The 20,435-nt window shown below is 37.5% G+C and overlaps 1 protein-coding gene across 1 annotated transcript in view; it reads right to left on the bottom strand.

The window, feature by feature from the left end:
- Positions 1 to 645: 645 nt before the first annotated feature.
- Positions 646 to 20,435, bottom strand: part of LOC127853305 (katanin p60 ATPase-containing subunit A1-like) — a 33,940-nt gene continuing 14,150 nt past the window's right edge. The window contains exons 3-11 of the mRNA XM_052387713.1: positions 15,572 to 15,762; positions 14,731 to 14,917; positions 10,893 to 10,993; positions 8,998 to 9,103; positions 8,389 to 8,547; positions 8,052 to 8,178; positions 5,153 to 5,287; positions 4,528 to 4,654; positions 646 to 3,208 (exon numbers count right to left, since the gene is read on the bottom strand). Of these exons, the coding sequence (XP_052243673.1) occupies positions 3,010 to 3,208; positions 4,528 to 4,654; positions 5,153 to 5,287; positions 8,052 to 8,178; positions 8,389 to 8,547; positions 8,998 to 9,103; positions 10,893 to 10,993; positions 14,731 to 14,917; positions 15,572 to 15,762 (1,332 nt within the window). The 3' untranslated portion in view covers positions 646 to 3,009. The remainder of the gene's footprint in view (positions 3,209 to 4,527; positions 4,655 to 5,152; positions 5,288 to 8,051; positions 8,179 to 8,388; positions 8,548 to 8,997; positions 9,104 to 10,892; positions 10,994 to 14,730; positions 14,918 to 15,571; positions 15,763 to 20,435) is intronic.

The raw sequence follows: 20,435 nt of genomic DNA, 5'->3' as shown, positions 1-20,435 counted from the left end.
CTTATCAACATACTGGACTAGTGACTTGTACAGCAGCTACTGCTGACAACCCATTTCTCTATGCCCGAGTCTGCTGTGCACATACTTTTGACTTGTAATGTAAGGTAAAAACAAGGGACAAAATTGTCACAAAACCAGGTTTTCAACTCCAATTGTGACCTTGACCTTGGAGATAGTGACACCATTCTTTTGCGCAACACACCGTCCAATGATGGTGAACAAACATGCCAAATGATTTTAAAATCTCACAATGATTGACATAGTTATGGCCCGGACAAGCTCATTTATGGCCATTTTTGACCTTTGAAATCAAAGTGTGACCTTGATCTTGGAGATATTGACGCAATTCTTTCGCGCGACACACCATCCAATGATGGTGAACAAATGAGCCAAATGATTTTAAAATCTCCCATGAAAGACAAAGTTATGGCCCGGACAAGCTTGTTCCCCCCGCCCGCCGACATTCGCCAATCTAATAACCATTTTTTTCCTTCGGAAAACCTGGTTTACAACAACAAATGCAGAACATTTACTTTTCATTGTTAAACCACAACATTTTTATGACAGCAAAGTTTAAACAAGAGCTTTATAATAAACAAAACAGTAGTTCCCTAATGTTGTAGGAGTAAGAACAGGATCTCCATAAAGTTTAACCTAGCTTTATAACTTTAATATGGCAGAATGCAAACCAATTAAATCTTTTAACCAAAGCAGTGTGTCGGTAAGACTAAACAAGAGTGCAAAATGCTCTATTTCACTCACCTGAAATTAAAAGGAACTGAATTGTTCTCAGGAGCTTTTGTAATGTTTCAGTAATCATTTAAAGTCGCTGGAGTTGATATTTCTCACAACAATTTGGTTATCTCGACTAACCAGAACTGATCAGTATTCGTCAGATACATTCTTAAGCTTAACTCTTCCATACTGATTTTCTCAAAAATTGTGCCAAAAAATGCCAAAAGCATCAAAAATACGAAACCTAATCATGTACATAATGGAATCCTGAATACTTTTATTAACCTGTGACATATGTACGCTTTGGGTCACTTGAGCGCCAATTTCATGTGATTTTCACTTCTGCGCATTTCAAAACAAAGAAGAACTACTAAATAACACAAGCAATTTTCCAACGATTGCAAAGTGATAATAAAACATGTTTTTGTCTTAATGGATAATTGAGGATTATTGTGTATTGAATATCATGTTCGTAAAAAGAATGCAAGCTGATTGCATAAAAACTATTTCTCAGATCAGAGGGAATTCAATAAGGCCGATTTGTGGATTGAAAACAAAAGGAGTTTTTATCAAGCTTGATGAAAGTTTTTGAAATTTGTCAAGTTATATGCATAGATATCGACAAAAAATCACCCTCCAAAACATTATGCTGGTATGTCCTGTCTGTTTGCTTGTCCCATTGTAAACGGGTAATGACATGATTATTCATCATTCATGCTTTGTAAACAATGATGCAATGGTCACGTGGGTTTACATGTGACCCGCACGTGTTTAAATTTAGATTATTTCTGTGCATGCACAGAAATTGAAAAGCCCTATCTTTGTACTGAATTTGGCAGTTCTTGACCGATTTTGACCAAATTTTTTGCACATCTGACAAATACAAACACATTTTGACTTGTAATCACCTTTTTGCGACACATAACAAAAATGGGAAAATATACAAACATCAACTTAGGCGGCTTTAAGAAATCAACCAAGTTATTAAAGTAGATTTTCTGAGCAAGTTTCATGATGATTGGACAAAACAAAATTCTTGGTTGCACTTAAAGCAGCGAAAACTACATTGCCTTTTGGTGGTCATGTTTTGTTTATTTAAGAATGAAGGCCTATCCAATTGAAACATCAGGGTATAATTTGAACACATTTTACAAAGGACCAATATATTTTGTTTCATAACCAATATCAAACATTTGGGCCTTTCAGTGTCATAATAAAGGTGTTTAAAGTAATATCTTAATTCATATAAGGGAAACAAGACAGCCTAAAAACGGCCATTTTGAACCCAATTGAGAAGATTTTGCTCGTTATTTCGCTTTCTTTGATAAGTCATGTTGTCCCTTGGGGCCTGGCCATTTCAAACAACAGCAGACAAACTTAGTAGAGGACCACAAGACAATGTTAAACACCACACATTCTACTCCTGACCCTTTTGATTTCAGAAGAGTTCTATTTTAGTTTTAATTTGTAAAATCTTATAATAGATCTGGAGACCTAAATATTCAACAGATCGGAGTGATTTGAACAGCTTTGAAAGTGGGTCATCCAAGGATCATTCCTATGAAGTTTCATGAAAATCTGTCTAAAGGTTCACAAGAAGAAGTAGCTGAAAGCATGCATGCACCTCAAACACACATAAACATGTCCGATGACCAACAGTAGACATAAAAGCTCCCCATTAGCACACTATGTGGCCCTCTAGCAACATACTGAGTGTCATTTACTTAACTTAGGTTCTTAATGAGTTATAGCAGGATCCATCGGATGGACACACTTACTGACAGGCAGACAGGGGTTGACCTTTAGTCTCCAACAGTTACATAAATAATAATAAATGAAGTTAAGATAAAGAACAAACAAGCTGACCCGTACATTTTCAACCATACATAACCGTCATTATGTTGGTATTCCTTACTTCTATAGATAAATAAAATAATTAGGCATTAATTGGTATTTAAAAACATGAGTGCACTATATGACCTTACAAAAAATAAAAATCAAGAAACAAATACATGAATAAATAATGTTACCATATCAATCAGGATGTTCAGCAACACGTATAAAATAAACTAAATCATGTCAAATTTAAATAGTTGTGCAAATAACATACAGATGAACATTGACATGTTGTGCTTATGGATACTACATCTCCACCAATAAAGTACACATTCACTCATGTGATGTGAGAACCTGTGTATACACTCACAATTTCATTACAACTATATTAACAAAGCAATGGACATTTCCTTCAGTAGTTCTTTCACTGCCAGTGGTTTACACAGATCCAAACTCCTTCATCCACTCCTCGTACTTCTTGAGGTCGTCCTTGGAGACGGACTTGTTAACCTTCTTCTTGGCCTCCATGAAGTCCTCCATGGAGGTGGGCAGGTTGAGCTCCTCTTTGGGGATCTCCTTGATCTGCTCAGGACTGAGGCCCTTGATACGCCGCCTGAACGACATCATTGCAGCATCCCTGCACGCACACATACCTTACATGAGCCTTGTCTAAGGAAAAGGGGGTTAAATGCATGTGCCTAAAGTGACATCCTAGATTAGCACACCCTAATCAGGGAAGACACTTTCTGCCTGAAAAGGATTTTTGTTTAGAAGAGACTCTGTTTATACAAAAATACCATAAAAGTGTTTAGTGTTGTATCTGATAATCCTGTGCAAACTTCACGGGGTAATCTGGGACAACACTTTACGTACATGCATTAAACCCCCTTTTCACAGAGCATGGATAAAATGTTGTTTATTATATTAGAAATGAAATGCTATTTTCTATGTTTCGTTTGTGAAGGTCATTTTTTGGCATTAATTTTACATGAAGCTGAATAAATGCGCTTTATGTATAAATAGATGTGAAAAACCCTGACTTTTATACATTTATGAAGCATTAGTATGGCTGTAACAATTTTATGTCTGCTCTATATCTGCTTTAACAAAATTTTGAAATGTTGACACCATTAAGATGATGTAGAGATGCCATTCAACTGTCAGCCATGCTGGCTACGGTCAAGGTCATGCAGAAAGGTCAATACTTGAGCATAAGCCTTCATTTTAGTGTCCACTCCTGTATCCTTGCAAGATTATTAAGACACTTGGCTAAAATGATTACACATAAAATTTACCGACACATTTGTCTGTGAGATATTGGTCCGCTCCACCACAAAATCAAATGTTTAACAATATTTAGATCCAAAGTCTTACATCAAACATTATTAAAAATCCACACATTTAAAATCCAACAAATCTGCTCAATTTTCGAATTGACAAAATCTAATTATAGATAAAATTAAATGAATACATTGAAATGATTTTTGAAGGCCTAAGTCATTCATAGAGTTAATGTCAAATGATGTTTATATCTTTACCATATTTTGTATGTAAGGATAAGAATGGAACTTTTTCAAATGTTGAGGTCATGAAGACAATGTACATAAGGCACAAGTCAATCTTTATTGCTCAAAGTCAAGATCACACTTGAACGCCAAATACAGAAGGCAAAAGGCTTCAGGCCAGCTTAAGGTCAAGGTCACAGAAGGTTAATTTCTTAGCCTCAATTATCATATCCATTCTAAGATATCTATTGCCCTTTAAAGAAATGTGTCTCAAACGTTAATCACACTGAAGTCATGCTGAAAGCATTATGCACTCACACCACCTAAATGTCAAGTTCAACACTTGAAGGTTAAAGAGCTCACACCAGGGGACTTAAATGTGCTTTTGACTCCCTTGATGCAATAATACTAACTGTGTGTATATTAAACAGAAAGAGACCACTTGTGTTACCTGCATACATTGGTGATGTCCGCTCCTGAGTAGCCCTCTAGGAGCTCTGCCACCTGTTTCAGATTAACATCTGCGGCCAGGGGCACCTCCTTTAGGTTGATCTTCAACAGCTCCTCACGACCATCGGCTAATATGCAACACAGTGTTACACGCATATCAGAATAATGGTTTATGAAAAAGACAAGAGTTATTGTGAAGGAAAAAAAACATGTTCTGCTCGTGGAACTTTCTTTTCTGGGATAGTTGAGTAAGCAAACTTAAATACTAATAGACCTTGCATATGGTGTTTGATTACAGAATCTAATGTTTGCATGCCTGAGCTTCACACAAAACATATTGCTAATGTTCATTCCTACCCCCTTACCCCCCTAAATTTTTCTCAACAGTTTTACGCGATTTGGAAAAATGGCCTCAGCGGCGATCCAAACACCGGAATTCTGGTTTAACCCGGAAAACTTTCACAAATGTTAAAGTTGACCAAGTGACCTAGTTTTTTTAAAATAAAACATGACCCAGTTTCAAACTTGACACATAACTATAATAACATAAAATTGAAGCTGAATAACTGAAAACCAAATATCTCAACATGACCACAATTACCTTGTTGACATATAAGAATACTTACTTGTGGGCAGGGGGATGTAGATCCTCTTCTCTAGACGTCTACGCAGAGCTTCATCCAGGTCCCAGGGGAAGTTGGTGGCTGCCAGCACCATGATAATCTTGGTCGGGTCTTCACTCTCACAAGCACCTGCCACACCTGCGATACAGAGACACACACATAGACAGCTGTAATAAACAGACACACACATAGACAGCTGTAATACATAGACACACACACATAGACAGCTGTAATAAACAGACACACACATAGACAGCTGTAATACAGAGACACACACACATAGACAGCTGTAATACATAGACACACACACATAGACAGCTGTTATTAACAGACACACACATAGACAGCTGTAATACAGAGAGACACACACATAGACAGCTGTAATACACAGACACACACACATAGACAGCTGTAATAAACAGACACACACATAGACAGCTGTAATACAGAGACACACACACATAGACAGCTGTAATCCATAGACACACACACATAGACAGCTATAATACACAGAGACACACACACACACACACATAGACAGCTGTAATACAGAGACACACACATAGACAGCTGTAATACATACACACACACACACACACACACATAGACAGCTGCAATACATAGACACACACACATAGACAGATACAATCCACAGAGACAGACATAGACAGCTGTAATACACAGACACACACACAGACAGCTGTAATACACAGAGACGCACACAGAAAGACAGCTGTCATACACAGAGTCACACACACACAATCAGCTGTAAAACACAGAGACACACACAGACAGTTGTAATACACAGAAACACACACACAAAGACAGCTGTAATACACAGAAACACACACACACTGACAGCTGTAATACACAGATGCACACACAAAGGCAGCTGTAATACACAGAGACACACACAAAGACAGCTGTAATACACAGAGACACACACACAAAGACAGCTTTAATACACAGACACACACACAAAGACAGCTGTAATACACAGAGACACACACACACACAAACAAAGACAGCTGTAATACACAGGGAAACACACACACATAGACAGCTGTTATACACAGACACACACACACACAAAGAGAGCTGTAATACACAGAGACACACACACAAAGACAGCTGTAATACACAGACACACACACAAAGACAGCTTTTATAAACAGAGACACACACACACATAGACAACTGTAATACACAGACACACACACACAAAGACAGCTGTAATACACAGACACACACATATTGACAGCTGTAATACACAGAGGCACACACAAAGACAGCTGTAATACACAAACACACACACAAAGACACCTGTAATACACAGACACACACAAAGACAGCTGTAATACACAGACACACAAAGACAGCTGTAATACACAGAGACACACACACAAAGACAGCTGTAATACACAGACACACACACATAGACAGCTGTAATACACAGACACATGCAAAGACAGCTGTAATACACAGAGAGACACACACAAAGACAGTTGTAATACACAGACACACACACAGACGCACACACACACAAAGACAGCTGTAATACACAGAGACACACACACAAAGACAGCTGTAATACACGACACACACACATAGACAGCTGTAATACACAGACACACACAAAGACAGCTGTAATACACAGAGACACACACACAAAGACAGCTGTAATACACAGACACACACACACAAAGACAGCTGTAATACACAGACACACACACAAAGACAGCTGTAATACACAGACACACACACAAAAACAGCTGTAATACACAGACACACACAAAGACAGCTGTAATACACAGAGACACACACACAAAGACAGCTGTAATACACAAAGACACACACACACATAGACAGCTGTAATACACAGACACACACAAAGACAGCTGTAATACAGAGAGACACACACACAAAGACAGCTGTAATACACAGACACACACACAAAGACAGCTGTAATACACAGACACACACACAAAGACAGCTGTAATACACAGACACACACACAAAAACAGCTGTAATACACAGGGACACATACAAAGACAGGTTTTATTTTGTTTATGTTAAATCTTTTTCCGTTTATACATGTTTCATTTTCAATGAAAAACCTTTCCCAACAGGTATTAAACTGACTCAAAATGGTTGTTGCTACAATTAATTTAATCTCATGAAGATCATGCAATATACTGTCACTGTTGGGTATTTATTGCCAGTTGGGCTGAATTTCTTTTTATAAAGATATATTAAGCTGTCACATCCACACCAGTTTTGATTTACCACAAAACAAAGGCAGTCAAATAGTACATTTATCAGAAACTAATGGGATTGCAAAATTGTTTGATTCCACTTTTATTAGCAATATTGCTGCATTAATAACACTTAATGGTCCCATAATACCTTATCAAAGGTAAAGTAGAACAACTGCACTGGATTGGTAGGACTGGGAATTCAAGACTAACAAACATTCTCTGCCCAATGATGTAGCCTTACAGTGGATAGCTAGCTTGTACTTCCAGGTAGAGTACTCTGGCCTGAGTTAGAGAGCTGAACATTATGTACGGTATTCTGTCCAACTCACCGTCCAGTACTCTGGCCTGAGTTAGAAAGCTGAACATTATGTACGGTATTCTGTCCAACTCACCGTCCAGTACTCTGGCCTGAGTTAGAAAGCTGAACATTATGTACGGTATTCTGTCCAACTCACCGTCCAGTACTCTGGCCTGAGTTAAAAAGCTGAACATTATGCATGGTATTCTGTCCAACTCATCGTCCAGTACTCTGGCCTGAGTTAAAAAGCTGAACATTATGCATGGTATTCTGTCCAACTCACCGTCCAGTACTCTGGCCTGAGTTAGAAAGCTGAACATTATGTATGGTATTCTGTCCAACTCACCGTCCATTTGTATGAGGAGTTCAGACTTGACACGTCGACTGGCCTCGTGCTCCGAGCCCGTGCCTCTCTTGGAGCAGATGGAGTCGATCTCGTCAATGAAGATGGTACTGGGGGCATAGAAACGAGCCTGCAAACACACACATACTGAGCAAAAAAGTCAAAAAACAATACAACAAATAGTAAAGGGAGATAAAACATTTTTATTAGCATCTTGACTTTCATAGTATCGCATCTTTAAGAATCATTGAGATATATTGTAGTAATATTACTACTAAGCTGTTGTAAGTGAGTCTAGTTTAAGGGTAACAAAGAACACAAGAATCAACTGTCAACCCACCATCTCAAACAACAAGCGGACGAGCTTCTCTGACTCCCCGTGCCACTTAGAGGTGAGTGCGGCGGAGGAAATGTTGAAGAAAGTGGTCCCACACTCCGTTGCAACCCCCTTGGCCAGAAGGGTTTTGCCTGTGCCTGGTGGCCCTACCATCAGAACACCCTGGTATAGAAACACAGGGAACAATCAGGTAAGAAAACAGAACGTCCAGACTAACAAATAATTGAAAGTTGATCAAAATGCCTTTTATAGATGGCTCCGTGATGGATTACTGTATATGGCCATATGGATACATTCCACTAGTCACCAACGGTCAATGATGTACACCTGTAAATCGTTAGTCTACTAAGCATTCAGTACCATAACATACTGATCAACAAATTGCATCTCCTTTCTCCCTTATATCTTGCTGTACTATATTAGAGATACAAATGGAATTAATTGCTTTGAAGATAACAGAGATCCACAAAATAATCTAAATTAAACCAAATTTCAGATAAGTGTGCATAGATATTTTTTAATAATTGAATGTTACATAAGGGGCTAAAACAAGTGAATTCCTAATGCAATGTGAAACCAACATATAGCCTTCCTTGTACAACAGTGTTGTACCTTCCAAGGGCGTCGAATGCCTTTAAAGAATTCTGGAAGGATAAGGGGCAGCACAACAGCTTCTTGCAGCAACTTCTTGGCCTCATGGAGGTCCGCTATGTCAATCCTGAAACAGTCATATACCAGATATGTCATTCCGTATACAGTCATATACTTTCTTTTTCATTTCTGAAACAGTCATGTACCTGCAATGTCATTCCTGACACAGCCATATAACTGCTTTAATCGTCTTTAAATAGCACACAATTGAGTGTTGCACAAATGACATGAATTACATGCAAACAAACATTATAAATACATATAAAACATATAAATATATAAGTCAAATAATTGATGGTCAATACAAGGCATGTACCTTTGTTATAATCGTTACACATCATGTCTTTTTCCTTATCCCTTTCCCTCTCAGAAGTAAAGTGAAAATGGCTATGTAAATACAGCATAAAACCACAACAGCCTGCGAGTAATTCACAGTCTGTTCAGGTTTTCAATCAAATGTATTTTTTTAAGGGACTAAAAATGCGTAAAAAATATGTATCTATGTGGAAAAGGCTCATTTAACCTTGATCTGAAGCAAGCAGCTTAGTTGATAAATGTGATACTTGAAATGATGATGGTTTGTGCCAATTTATTTTGGGGTGCCATCACGGCAGATTGAGAAATGGGTTCAAAACAAGTATCTTATTTTAAAGGGACTGTCAACCATGACGACCAAGAAAAGAAAAGTTGTAAAATACCATATTTTTAACAATTATTAGTTTATATTGATTAAAATATCACGGCTGGTATATTACATTACTTGAAAAAAGTTCATATTTTCAGTATATTTGGTAATAAAATTTCGCGGTGTGAAATCGAAAGTACATCGCGAAAATAGGTGACATAACGATATACACACTTTAAATAACGCAAGTAGATTGATCATTTTATATATCAAATATAAACAATTCACTACTCATGCACAATTTACATTCCTGGGTTTACCACATGACGATGATGATCAATCTACTGGCTTTATTTTATAGTTAACTGGTAGTTACCTAGTAGACATACCTAGTAAAATTTATTACCGAATATACTGAAAATATGAAAACTTAACAACCTTTTTTCAAGTAATGTAATATACCAGTCGTGATATTTTGATGAACTTAATCTAATAATTGTAATAAAATACGGTATTTTACAACTTTTCTTTTCTTCTTTGTCGTGGTTGACAGTCCCTTTAAAAAATCCTTAAGTTAAGCTTCATACGGAAAGTGCACTTAGGTGTACAGTATTCACAGTTTCTTTGACATATGCGCGTGGCATGTCATAATGATATGATGATAAATTGTGTTGATTTATTTCAAAATATCTTCATGGACAATAAAGTTATCGACCAGATACAAACATCACTATAAGTTTATTAGCCAGGCTTAGAAGAACTGAATCACCAGCCTTTCTAAATATTTCTGCCTTCATATGTAAATAGCCCTCAAAAAAGCTTAAAATACACGATTAACATAAAATTAAATAGTGACAAGGAACAAAATGATATTATTTTATTGTGCTTAATGTTAGTAATGCTAAAATAAAAGTTTATATCATATGGGTAAATTTTGAGAATGACAATGGGATACAAATTTGAAATACACTGACCATAATCCACTGCTAGCACTAGACCAATGACTTATATAGCAGAGTTATCAACTACAGAACAAAGCTAAATATTCTCATGACAGAGATCTGACTGTCAATGTATTCATCAGTGCTAGCACTAGACCAATGACTAATATAGCAGAGTTATCAACTACAGAACAAAGCTTAATGTTCTCATGACAGAAATCAGACTGTCAATGTATTCATCAGTGAAATGTTGTTGACCTCCAATCCTTCCAGTTCCAATACTAACTTACCAGTGTACATTTGGGTTCTTTTGAACAATGTCCCTCTCCAGGTTTTCAACAAGATCTTTGTCATGGCCACTTGGTTCAAACTTCTTTTCATCACCCTCTTCCTAAAAAAATCCAACAAAATGTGTATTTAGTACTGATGACAATATTGCATAATTTTCAAGTGCTGTATTAATGATGACAATATTGTATAATTATCAAGTGAAAAGCAAAAAACATTACAAGTCTACAAAACCAGGTTTTCAATGTTCAATTTGTCTTTGTTGTTTCAATGATTTTATTTGTAATATATGTATATACAATCAATTTACAAAGACATATGCATGCATTTACTTATTTTACCATATGTCATGTGTTTTATGTGTGTTATCTGTATTATATATACACAAACTGAATAACTATATACTTCCTTCTTCTTCCTTTTTACCATCTTTTTTTATTTACTTATATACTTATTTATGTATAACACAATAATATTAAGTGAATCTTAACAGATTACAACTATTTGATTTACAACAACACTTGAACTATGATTACAGTGTTCAAACAACATAAAACCCTATTATGTAAAATGTGTTAGTTGCATTAATTATGGACATCATAAAATAAAATAAAAATGATTTAACACAAAATAGTACATTTTTACAAAACAATTCAATAAGCAAACTACAAAAAAAAACTTTAATCAAGTATACACATTTTGCATTTTTTTTTATATAAAATGAAAGTTGCTACATTAACAACAGTTATTTTTTATCAATGAAATTATGAATTACAATATTAGTATTACAACTGTCCAAAAAATCCTTTCTTTGATTCACTTGTTGTGTTTGCATAAATATTTTAAGCAAATCTTTGGATAATTTCTTTCCTTTTGCATTCAAAAATGTATGTTTTAAATACATACATGCCATACGTCCCGGATTTCGGATAGGCTTTCGAACTTTTGCAATTAACGATGCGAAACCAAAAAAACGTACCAAAAATGCATATATCTATAAATATCGCTACATTTTATACATGTCCCGGAAAATCGGTAAAAGTCCTGGACAATTTAACTCAATGCCCCGGAATTGGTCTGAAAAATTATGGCATGTATGTTTTAATAACATAACAAGAATAAAGCAGTTTTAATTTACCAGTTTATTTGAATAACCAAAAAGCAACATTTTGCATCTTATTACTATTTGAATAGTTTTATTTTTTAAGCATTCAGATATATCTTTAATGAGTATTTGTTCTGCGTAACAAGTGAGTGATTGATCCATCTGACATTTTGCAACATTAAATCATAAATTTATTTTGAACAATTGCGCAATATGTTGAGTCTGTCAGCTTCTTTCATATAAAATTTCAGCGCAATACCTTTATCCATAATCAAGTTATTGAGCCAAAACAGTTTTTCTACTTTTAGTAACAGTGACCTAACTAACAGGGCCCAAATTAAATCTCAATCGAGGAATGCATCCTATACACAATTTCAGCATTATACTTCAATTCAAACTCATGTTTATCAGCAGCCACCACTTTTCTATTTTAAGTAAGTGACCTTGATATTGATCATACACCTTAACCCAACTGCCCCCAAATGCAATGCAAAGCTAGATAAGCTTGCTTTATCCAAAGTTAAATTAAATGGTCATTAAACAAGAGATGTATTTGTCAGAAACACAATGCCCCCTTCTGCACCGGTTTGAAGTCATATATTTTACCTTGAAGGATGACCTTGACCTTTCACAACTCAAAATGTGCAGCTCCATGAGATACACATGCATGCCTAATATCAAGTTGCTATCTCTAATATTGCAAAAGTTATGACCAATGTTCACAGATTTCAGACTGACTGACTGACACACACCATATACCGGTATTTGTCCTTTGACCTTGAAGAATGACCTTGACCTTTCACCACTCAAAATGTGCAGCTCCATGAGATACATGCCAAATATCAAGTTGCTGTCTTCAATAGTGCAAAAGTTATGACTTTGTCAAAGTTTTCCAACAGACGGACTGACGGACAGTTAAAAAACTATATGCCACTCTCCGGGGGCATACAAAATTGGAAACCACCTGTTTGATGCATCTCTTGTTTTAGAAACAGTGACCTTGACCTGAATAACCCCAAATGCAATCCCACAAAAAGAAGTTCACTGTAATACCTCCATCTGAACAGAGATGGGCCATGTTTGTTTTCATTGAGATCTGCTTCATTTTTTTTTTGTTATAGTGTCCTTGACCCGATTAGCCCTTAAAAAAACCTCACTAGGTCTTGAATGCTATGCTTGGAATAACAGCAACTTAAACGAGATTGGTCAAACAAGCTAGTCATTTACCAGGAACCAACTGCTTGATGCAGCTATTCTACTGGCCATACCCTTATCTAATAACCAGAAGTCATTGACCGGGAACCAACTGCTTGATGCAGCTATTCTACTGGCCATACCCTAATCTAATAACCAGTAGTCATTGACCGGGAACCAACTGCTTGATGCAGCTATTCCACTGGCCATACCCTAATCTAATAACCAGTAGTCATTGACCTGGAACCAACTGCTTGATGCAGCTATTCTACTGGCCATACCCTAATCTAATAACCAGTAGTCATTGACCAGGAACCTACTGCTTGATGCAGCTATTCTACTGGCCATACCCTTATCTAATAACCAGTAGTCATTAACCGGGAACCAACTGCTTGATGCAGCTATTCTACTGGTCATACCCTAATCTAATAACCAGCAGTCATTGACCAGGAACCAACTGCTTGATGCAGCTATTCCACTGGCCATACCCTAATCTTATAATCAGTAGTCATTGACCGGGAACCAACTGCTTGATGCAGCTATTCTACTGGCCATACCCTAATCTAATAACCAGTAGTCATTGACCTGGAACCAACTGCTTGATGCAGCTATTCTACTGGCCATACCCTAATCTAATAACCAGTAGTCATTGACCAGGAACCTACTGCTTGATGCAGCTATTCTACTGGCCATACCCTTATCTAATAACCAGTAGTCATTAACCGGGAACCAACTGCTTGATGCAGCTATTCTACTGGTCATACCCTAATCTAATAACCAGCAGTCATTGACCAGGAACCAACTGCTTGATGCAGCTATTCCACTGGCCATACCCTAATCTTATAATCAGTAGTCATTGACCGGGAACCAACTGCTTGATGCAGCTATTCTACTGGCCATACCCTAATCTAATAACCAGTAGTCATTGACCAGGAACCAACTGCTTGATGCAGCTATTCTATTGGCCATACCCTAATCTAATAACCAGTAGTCATTGACCAGGAACCAACTGCTTGATGCAGCTATTCTACTGGCAATACCCTAATCTAATAACCAGTAGTCATTGACCGGGAACCAACTGCTTGATGCAGCTATTCTACTGGCCATACCCTAATCTAATAACCAGTAGTCATTGACCAGAAACCAACTGCTTGATGCAGTTATTCTACTGGCCATACCCTAATCTAATAACCAGTAGTCATTGACTGGGAACCAACTGCTTGATGCAGCTATTCTACTGGCCATACCCTAATCTAATAACCAGTAGTCATTGACCAGGAACCAACTGCTTGATGCAGCTATTCTACTGGCAATACCCTAATCTAATAACCAGTAGTCATTGACTGGAAACCAACTGCTTGATGCAGCTATTCTACTGGCCATACCCTAATCTAATAACTGGTATCTTCAACTTTGTTGAAGGCCTGGCTAATAATAAATAAATTATGCGTTATATTAATATGTGGGCATAGTTTAATAAAATGACTTTTTGTATTTATAAATAAATTTATAGTAAATATTTATAATGAAGTTTACGTTACCTTTTTCTTTGGTTTGCTGGGATCAGCCCTCCGGTCCCCAGGTCGCCCTCCGCGACCCTGCTGTCCCTGTTGTCCATAGTTACCTCCCTGAGGTGTGCTCCCAGACGGCTTGGAGCGGTACTTGCTTGGCTCAGACTTTTTGGGGGCAGCTTTGTTAGGAATGTTACCACGAATGTTGGGAGATGGCCTGGAATGTTCAAATAGGATTAACAACAAGAGCGCCGCATAACGGATGCCAACGCTAGGCTGCAGGTGCAGTTTTGAATAAATTAAAGCTTGTCAGAATTTTTCTTTTTAGGTCACAGTGACCTTGACCTTTGACCTAGTGACCCCAAAATGGGCGTGGCGTGTAGAACTCATATAGGTGCCTCAACATATTAAGTTTCAAAGTTGTAGGTGGAAGCACTTTGATTTTAGAGCCAATGTTCAAAAGGTTCACAAAATGTAATGGTTTTAGCACAAAGCCGGACAACAAGCTGGCGTGACAATACCTCAGATTTCTCCGAAAAAAGCCGAGCTAATAAGTCAGCAAAAGATGGAATTTAACTACTTAAATGACAAAAAATGCAGCAATCCAAGAAATAGATTGTCAAAGTTAAATGTAAGTAAGTTAAATGAATTAATTTACTAGTCAATCTAGCTCTGAAATTAAGCTACCTATACACAAAATGTAAAGGAAATGATTTCATCCAAACTCTGCCTGATCTTCCTCCAAACCAAAACCACATAACCATAGTAGTCAACTATGTATAAATGTACAGTATTAGCATATTCCAACAGCCTTACTGGTACAAGACTGTGTCCTTATTGTATACAAGGATAGCAGATGCTGCCTACTGACCTGTTTTCAACAGGGGTGGGGGGAGGCCAGACATCAGGGTCGCGTGTGGGCTCCTCTTGCCGTGACAAGTCATCATATCTGTAGCCATAGTCTGGCTGGGCATTGGAGAAGCGGCTTTCTGAGGTCAGGCTCATCAGAATGCTCTGAATATCCTTCACTTGTTCATACTCAGAATTGACCTCCATGCGAAGCTATAGCAGAAAATAAAATATGCACATTCAAGGTACTTTTTCTAAAATATGAGTTACATAAATATACAACAAAACTGATTAGTATAAGTACAAAGCAGTCTACAGGAAAACTATACCCTTGAGTGGTGTGACAAGATCATGCATGCTGCACAATCATGCCTTATGGTCGAAACGATCAAAAAGTTGAAGTAAAGTTCATTAAAATCCTTCAAAGGATAAAGGGGATATGAAGCCGACACAAAAAAAGCTTGGCCTTTAAAAAGCTTGGCCTTTAACCCTTTTCCACTCAGAAGGGAAGTGAAAAAAGCTATGTGCAAACAGCATAAAACCAAAACAGCATGCCAGTAACTGTCTAGGTTTTATGCTGTTTGCTACTCACCATTATCTTACGGTTGGAAAAAAAGCCTTGGAAAATTTAATATACATGTATTAAGAAAGGACTTAAACTTAATTTGATTTTCTAAGGGACTTCAAACGCGTAAAAATGTGTTTCTAAGTGGTAGAGGGTTAACTGACATGAAAAGTCCATGCCTTCTGCACCTTGCCTCAATGACCTATACAGTCTGCCCAAATTGTATAAGACTCCTTTAAAGAGCATAGGATAACGAGAGATGTGTTTGTCAGAAACACAATGCCCCCTAATGCGCCACTTTTTTTTACATTTGACCTTGAAGGATGACCTTGACTTTTCACCACCCAAAATGTGCAGCTTCATGAGATACACATGCATGCCAAACATCAAGTTGCTATCATCAATATTGCAAAAGTTATGACCAAGGTTAAAGTTTTGGGACACATACAATGACAGACAGACAGACAGGCTAAAACAATATACCCCTGATCATTCGATCCGGGGGCATTAAATAGACCTGCTACAGAATGATGGAGGCTCCAATACTTGACAAACAAGTGTGGCCTTTACCTTGACCAGGCCCGACTGACTTGAGACTTGACACATTTGACAGTTAAGTGTGACCTTGAGACAGTGTGATTGACCTAATGACCTTCAACTCAAAAGTGAAGTAGAGTCCACCGAAATTCATGCGGTATGGGCTTATCTGTTGAACTGGTGGAGTTGGGGAGGTTAAATGCTTACTGAGATGTAAAAACAAAATTTGAAATTGACAAATCTAGTCACCATATTTACAGTGCATTCAAATGCTGTGGCAACTTGGAGTAATGTCATTACAGTATAACCTGACCAAGCTGTTGGTTACCTTGAATATGCAGTCACATGGATTAAGAAGTCATTATTACATGTGTAATTAACTGTCACCTGCTGCCAGCAGCCAGCATTTTGATTGCAAATCCAGTTTTTGAAGCTGTTAAACTGTCATGAAACATCTGATTACTAGAGCAGATCCCTTCAATGAAAATATACATGGCCGATGTGACATTTGATTTCTAGAGCAGATCCCATCAATGAAAATAGACATGACCGATAAGACATCTGATTACTAGAGCAGATCCCCTCAGTAAAAACACACATGGCCAATGAGACATCTGATTAATAGAGCAGATCCCCTCAGTGAAAAAAACATGACCCATGATGATGAGACGTGATTATTAAGAGCAAACCCCCCAATTGAAAACAAACATAGCCCATAAGACATCTGATTAACACAGCAGATCCCCTCAGTGAAAACAAACATGACCCATGAGACATCTGATTACTAAAGCAGATCCCCTCATTGAAAACAAACATAGCCAATGAGACATCTGATTAATACAGCAGATCCCCTCAGTGAAAACAAACATGACCCATGAGACATCTGATTACTAGAGCAGATCCCCTCATTTTAAACAAACATGGCCCATGAGAAATCTGATTACTAGAGCAGATCCCCTCATTGAAAACAAACATAGCCCATAAGACATGTGCTTACTAGAGCAGATCCCCTCATTGAAAACAAACATGGCCCATGAGACATCTGATTAATAGAGCAGATCCCCTCATTGAAAACAAACATAGTTCATCAGACATCTGATTAATAGAGCAGATCCCCTCATTGAAAACAAACTTAGCCCATCAGACATCTGCTTACTAGAGCAGATCCCCTCATTCAAAAAAAAAACAAACATGGCCCATGAGACATCAGATCAATAGAGCAGATCCCTTCATTGAAAACAAACATAGCCCATGAGACATCTGATTAATAGAGCAGATCCCCTCAGTGAAAACAAACAAAGCCCATGAGATATCTGATTAATAGAGCAGATCCCCTCATTGAAAACAAACATAGCCCATGATACATCTGAATAATAGAGCAGATCCCCTCATTAAAAACAAACATGGCCCATGAGACATCTATTACTAGAGCAGATCCCCTCATTGAAAAAAACATAGCCCATGAGACATCTGATTAATAGAGCAGATCCCCTCAGTGAAAACAACCATAGCCCATGAGACATCTGATTAATAGAGCATATCCCCACAAAGAAAACAAACATAGCCCATGATACATCTGATTAATAGAGCAGATACCCTCATTGAAAACAAACATGGTCCATGAGACAGCTGATTAGCAGATCCCCTCATTGAAAACAAACATAGCCCTTGAGACATCTGCTTACTAGAGCAGATCCCCTCATTGAAAACAAACATAGCTCATGAGACATCTGATTAACAGAGCAGATCCCCTCAGTGAAACAAACATAGCCCATGAGACATCTGATTATTAGAGCAGATCCCCTCATTGAAAACAAACACAGCCCATGATACATCTGATTAATAGAGCAGATCCCCTCAGTGAAAACAAACATACTGTGAAACCATTTATTTTCGACAGCACAAAATTTCGTCATTTTTATAAAAATGACGATTTCGTCAGCACTTAAATTCGCCGATTTCTTATTTTGAATTTTAAAAAAATGCGTCAGTCAATATCCGATTTGTGTGTAATACATATTCGCGATCAATCGCAGTTGCGAAAAATCGTGGTACGAATGCGAGAACACACTTGAGAATCACTGCAGGAGGTGGGGCCTGTTTGTCACATGCCAATTAAGTAGTCTTTTGTTATCAAGGGACAGTAATGGACCCTCTTAATGTATGCCATTCACACGTTCATTGTTATGATTAGCGGACAAGTGGGATCGAATAACCGTTAACGAGTGTTTGTAACAACGAAGCCAATTGCCAATTAGTCTTATTCTATTATTATAATTGCCAAAAGTAAACTACCGGTATATAAATCAATAATGTAAATAATTTAAAATAAATAAATTGATACATATAAAATAGTAATAAGTGTGGTTAAACGCAAACAATCAAACAACAAATAGCAAATAAAATATTCTTTATTAATTTGTGATAAATACGCATGTTGATCACACATCGTCATCTTTTCATTTGGTTTATTGTCTTTCATCGGCATTCGCTGAGTGATGGCTAATATGCAACACCCCTGAAAAACACAATGCACCTAATGGGTAATAAAGTTATTAACAATTAGCGCTAATTCATTACCATTCTACAGAAACGAAGTCAACGCATTCGATACAGCTGTACTGCACACGCGTTTCAAAGTAGTGTAACGTGTCAGTTAAGTACCTTGTGTAATCTACATCCCTTTGTGTCAAAACCGGATTAATCTTGATTACGAAACAGCAGTGAATGTGTGCATGGATTATGTTGGAATTTAATGCCTCATGTCTACGGTAAAATTTTAAAATATTGTTCAACTTAGTGTTTGTTTTTGTTCAAACATAGAGCATGATTGTTCGTTAGGATCTTAAATTCGCCGATCGGTCGACTGACGAAATTTATGAAAATTAATGCCTGACGATTAATAATGGTTTCACAGTAGCCCATGAGACATCTGATTAATACAGCAGATCCCCTCATTGAAAACAAACACAGCCCATGATACATCTGATTAATAGAGCAGATACCCTCAGTGAAAACAAACATAGCCCATGAGACATCTGATTAATAGAGCAGATCTCCTCAGTGAAAACAAACATAGCCCGTGAGACATCTGCTTACTAGAGCAGATCCCCTCAGTGAAACAAACATAGCCCATGAGACATCTGATTATTAGAGCAGATCCCCTCATTGAAAACAAACACAGCCCATGATACATCTGATTAATAGAGCAGATCCCCTCAGTGAAAACAAACATAGCCCATGAGACCTCTGATTAATAGAGCAGATCCCCCCAGTGAAAACAAACATGGCCCATGAGACATCTGATTACTAGAGCAGATCCCCTCATTGACAACAAACATAGCCCATGATACATCTGATTAATAGAGCAGATCCCCTCAGTGAAAAAACATTGCCCATGAGACATCTGATTAATAGAGCAGATCCCCTTAGTGAAAACAAACATGGCCCATGAGACATCTGATTACGAGAGCAGATCCTCTCATTGAATACAAACATGGTCCATGAAACATGATTACTAGAACAGATCCCTTCAGTGAAAACAAACATAGCCAATGAAAACAGATATGGAACATGGCCCATGAGACATCTGCTTACTAGAGCAGATCCCCTTAGTGAAAACAAACATGACCCATGAAACATGATTACTAGAACAGATCCCCTCAGTGAAAACAAACATAGCCCATGAGACATCTGATTACTAGAGCAGATCCCCTCAGTGAAAACAGACATGGCACAGGAGACATCTGCTTACTAGAGCAGATCCCCTCATTGAAAACAGATA

The sequence above is a fragment of the Dreissena polymorpha genome, chromosome 12, assembly GCF_020536995.1.
Source record: "Dreissena polymorpha isolate Duluth1 chromosome 12, UMN_Dpol_1.0, whole genome shotgun sequence".
Lineage (NCBI taxonomy): Eukaryota > Metazoa > Mollusca > Bivalvia > Myida > Dreissenidae > Dreissena > Dreissena polymorpha.
Note: the sequence above shows the minus strand (reverse complement) of the source record. Positions and strands in the feature narration are given on the sequence as shown.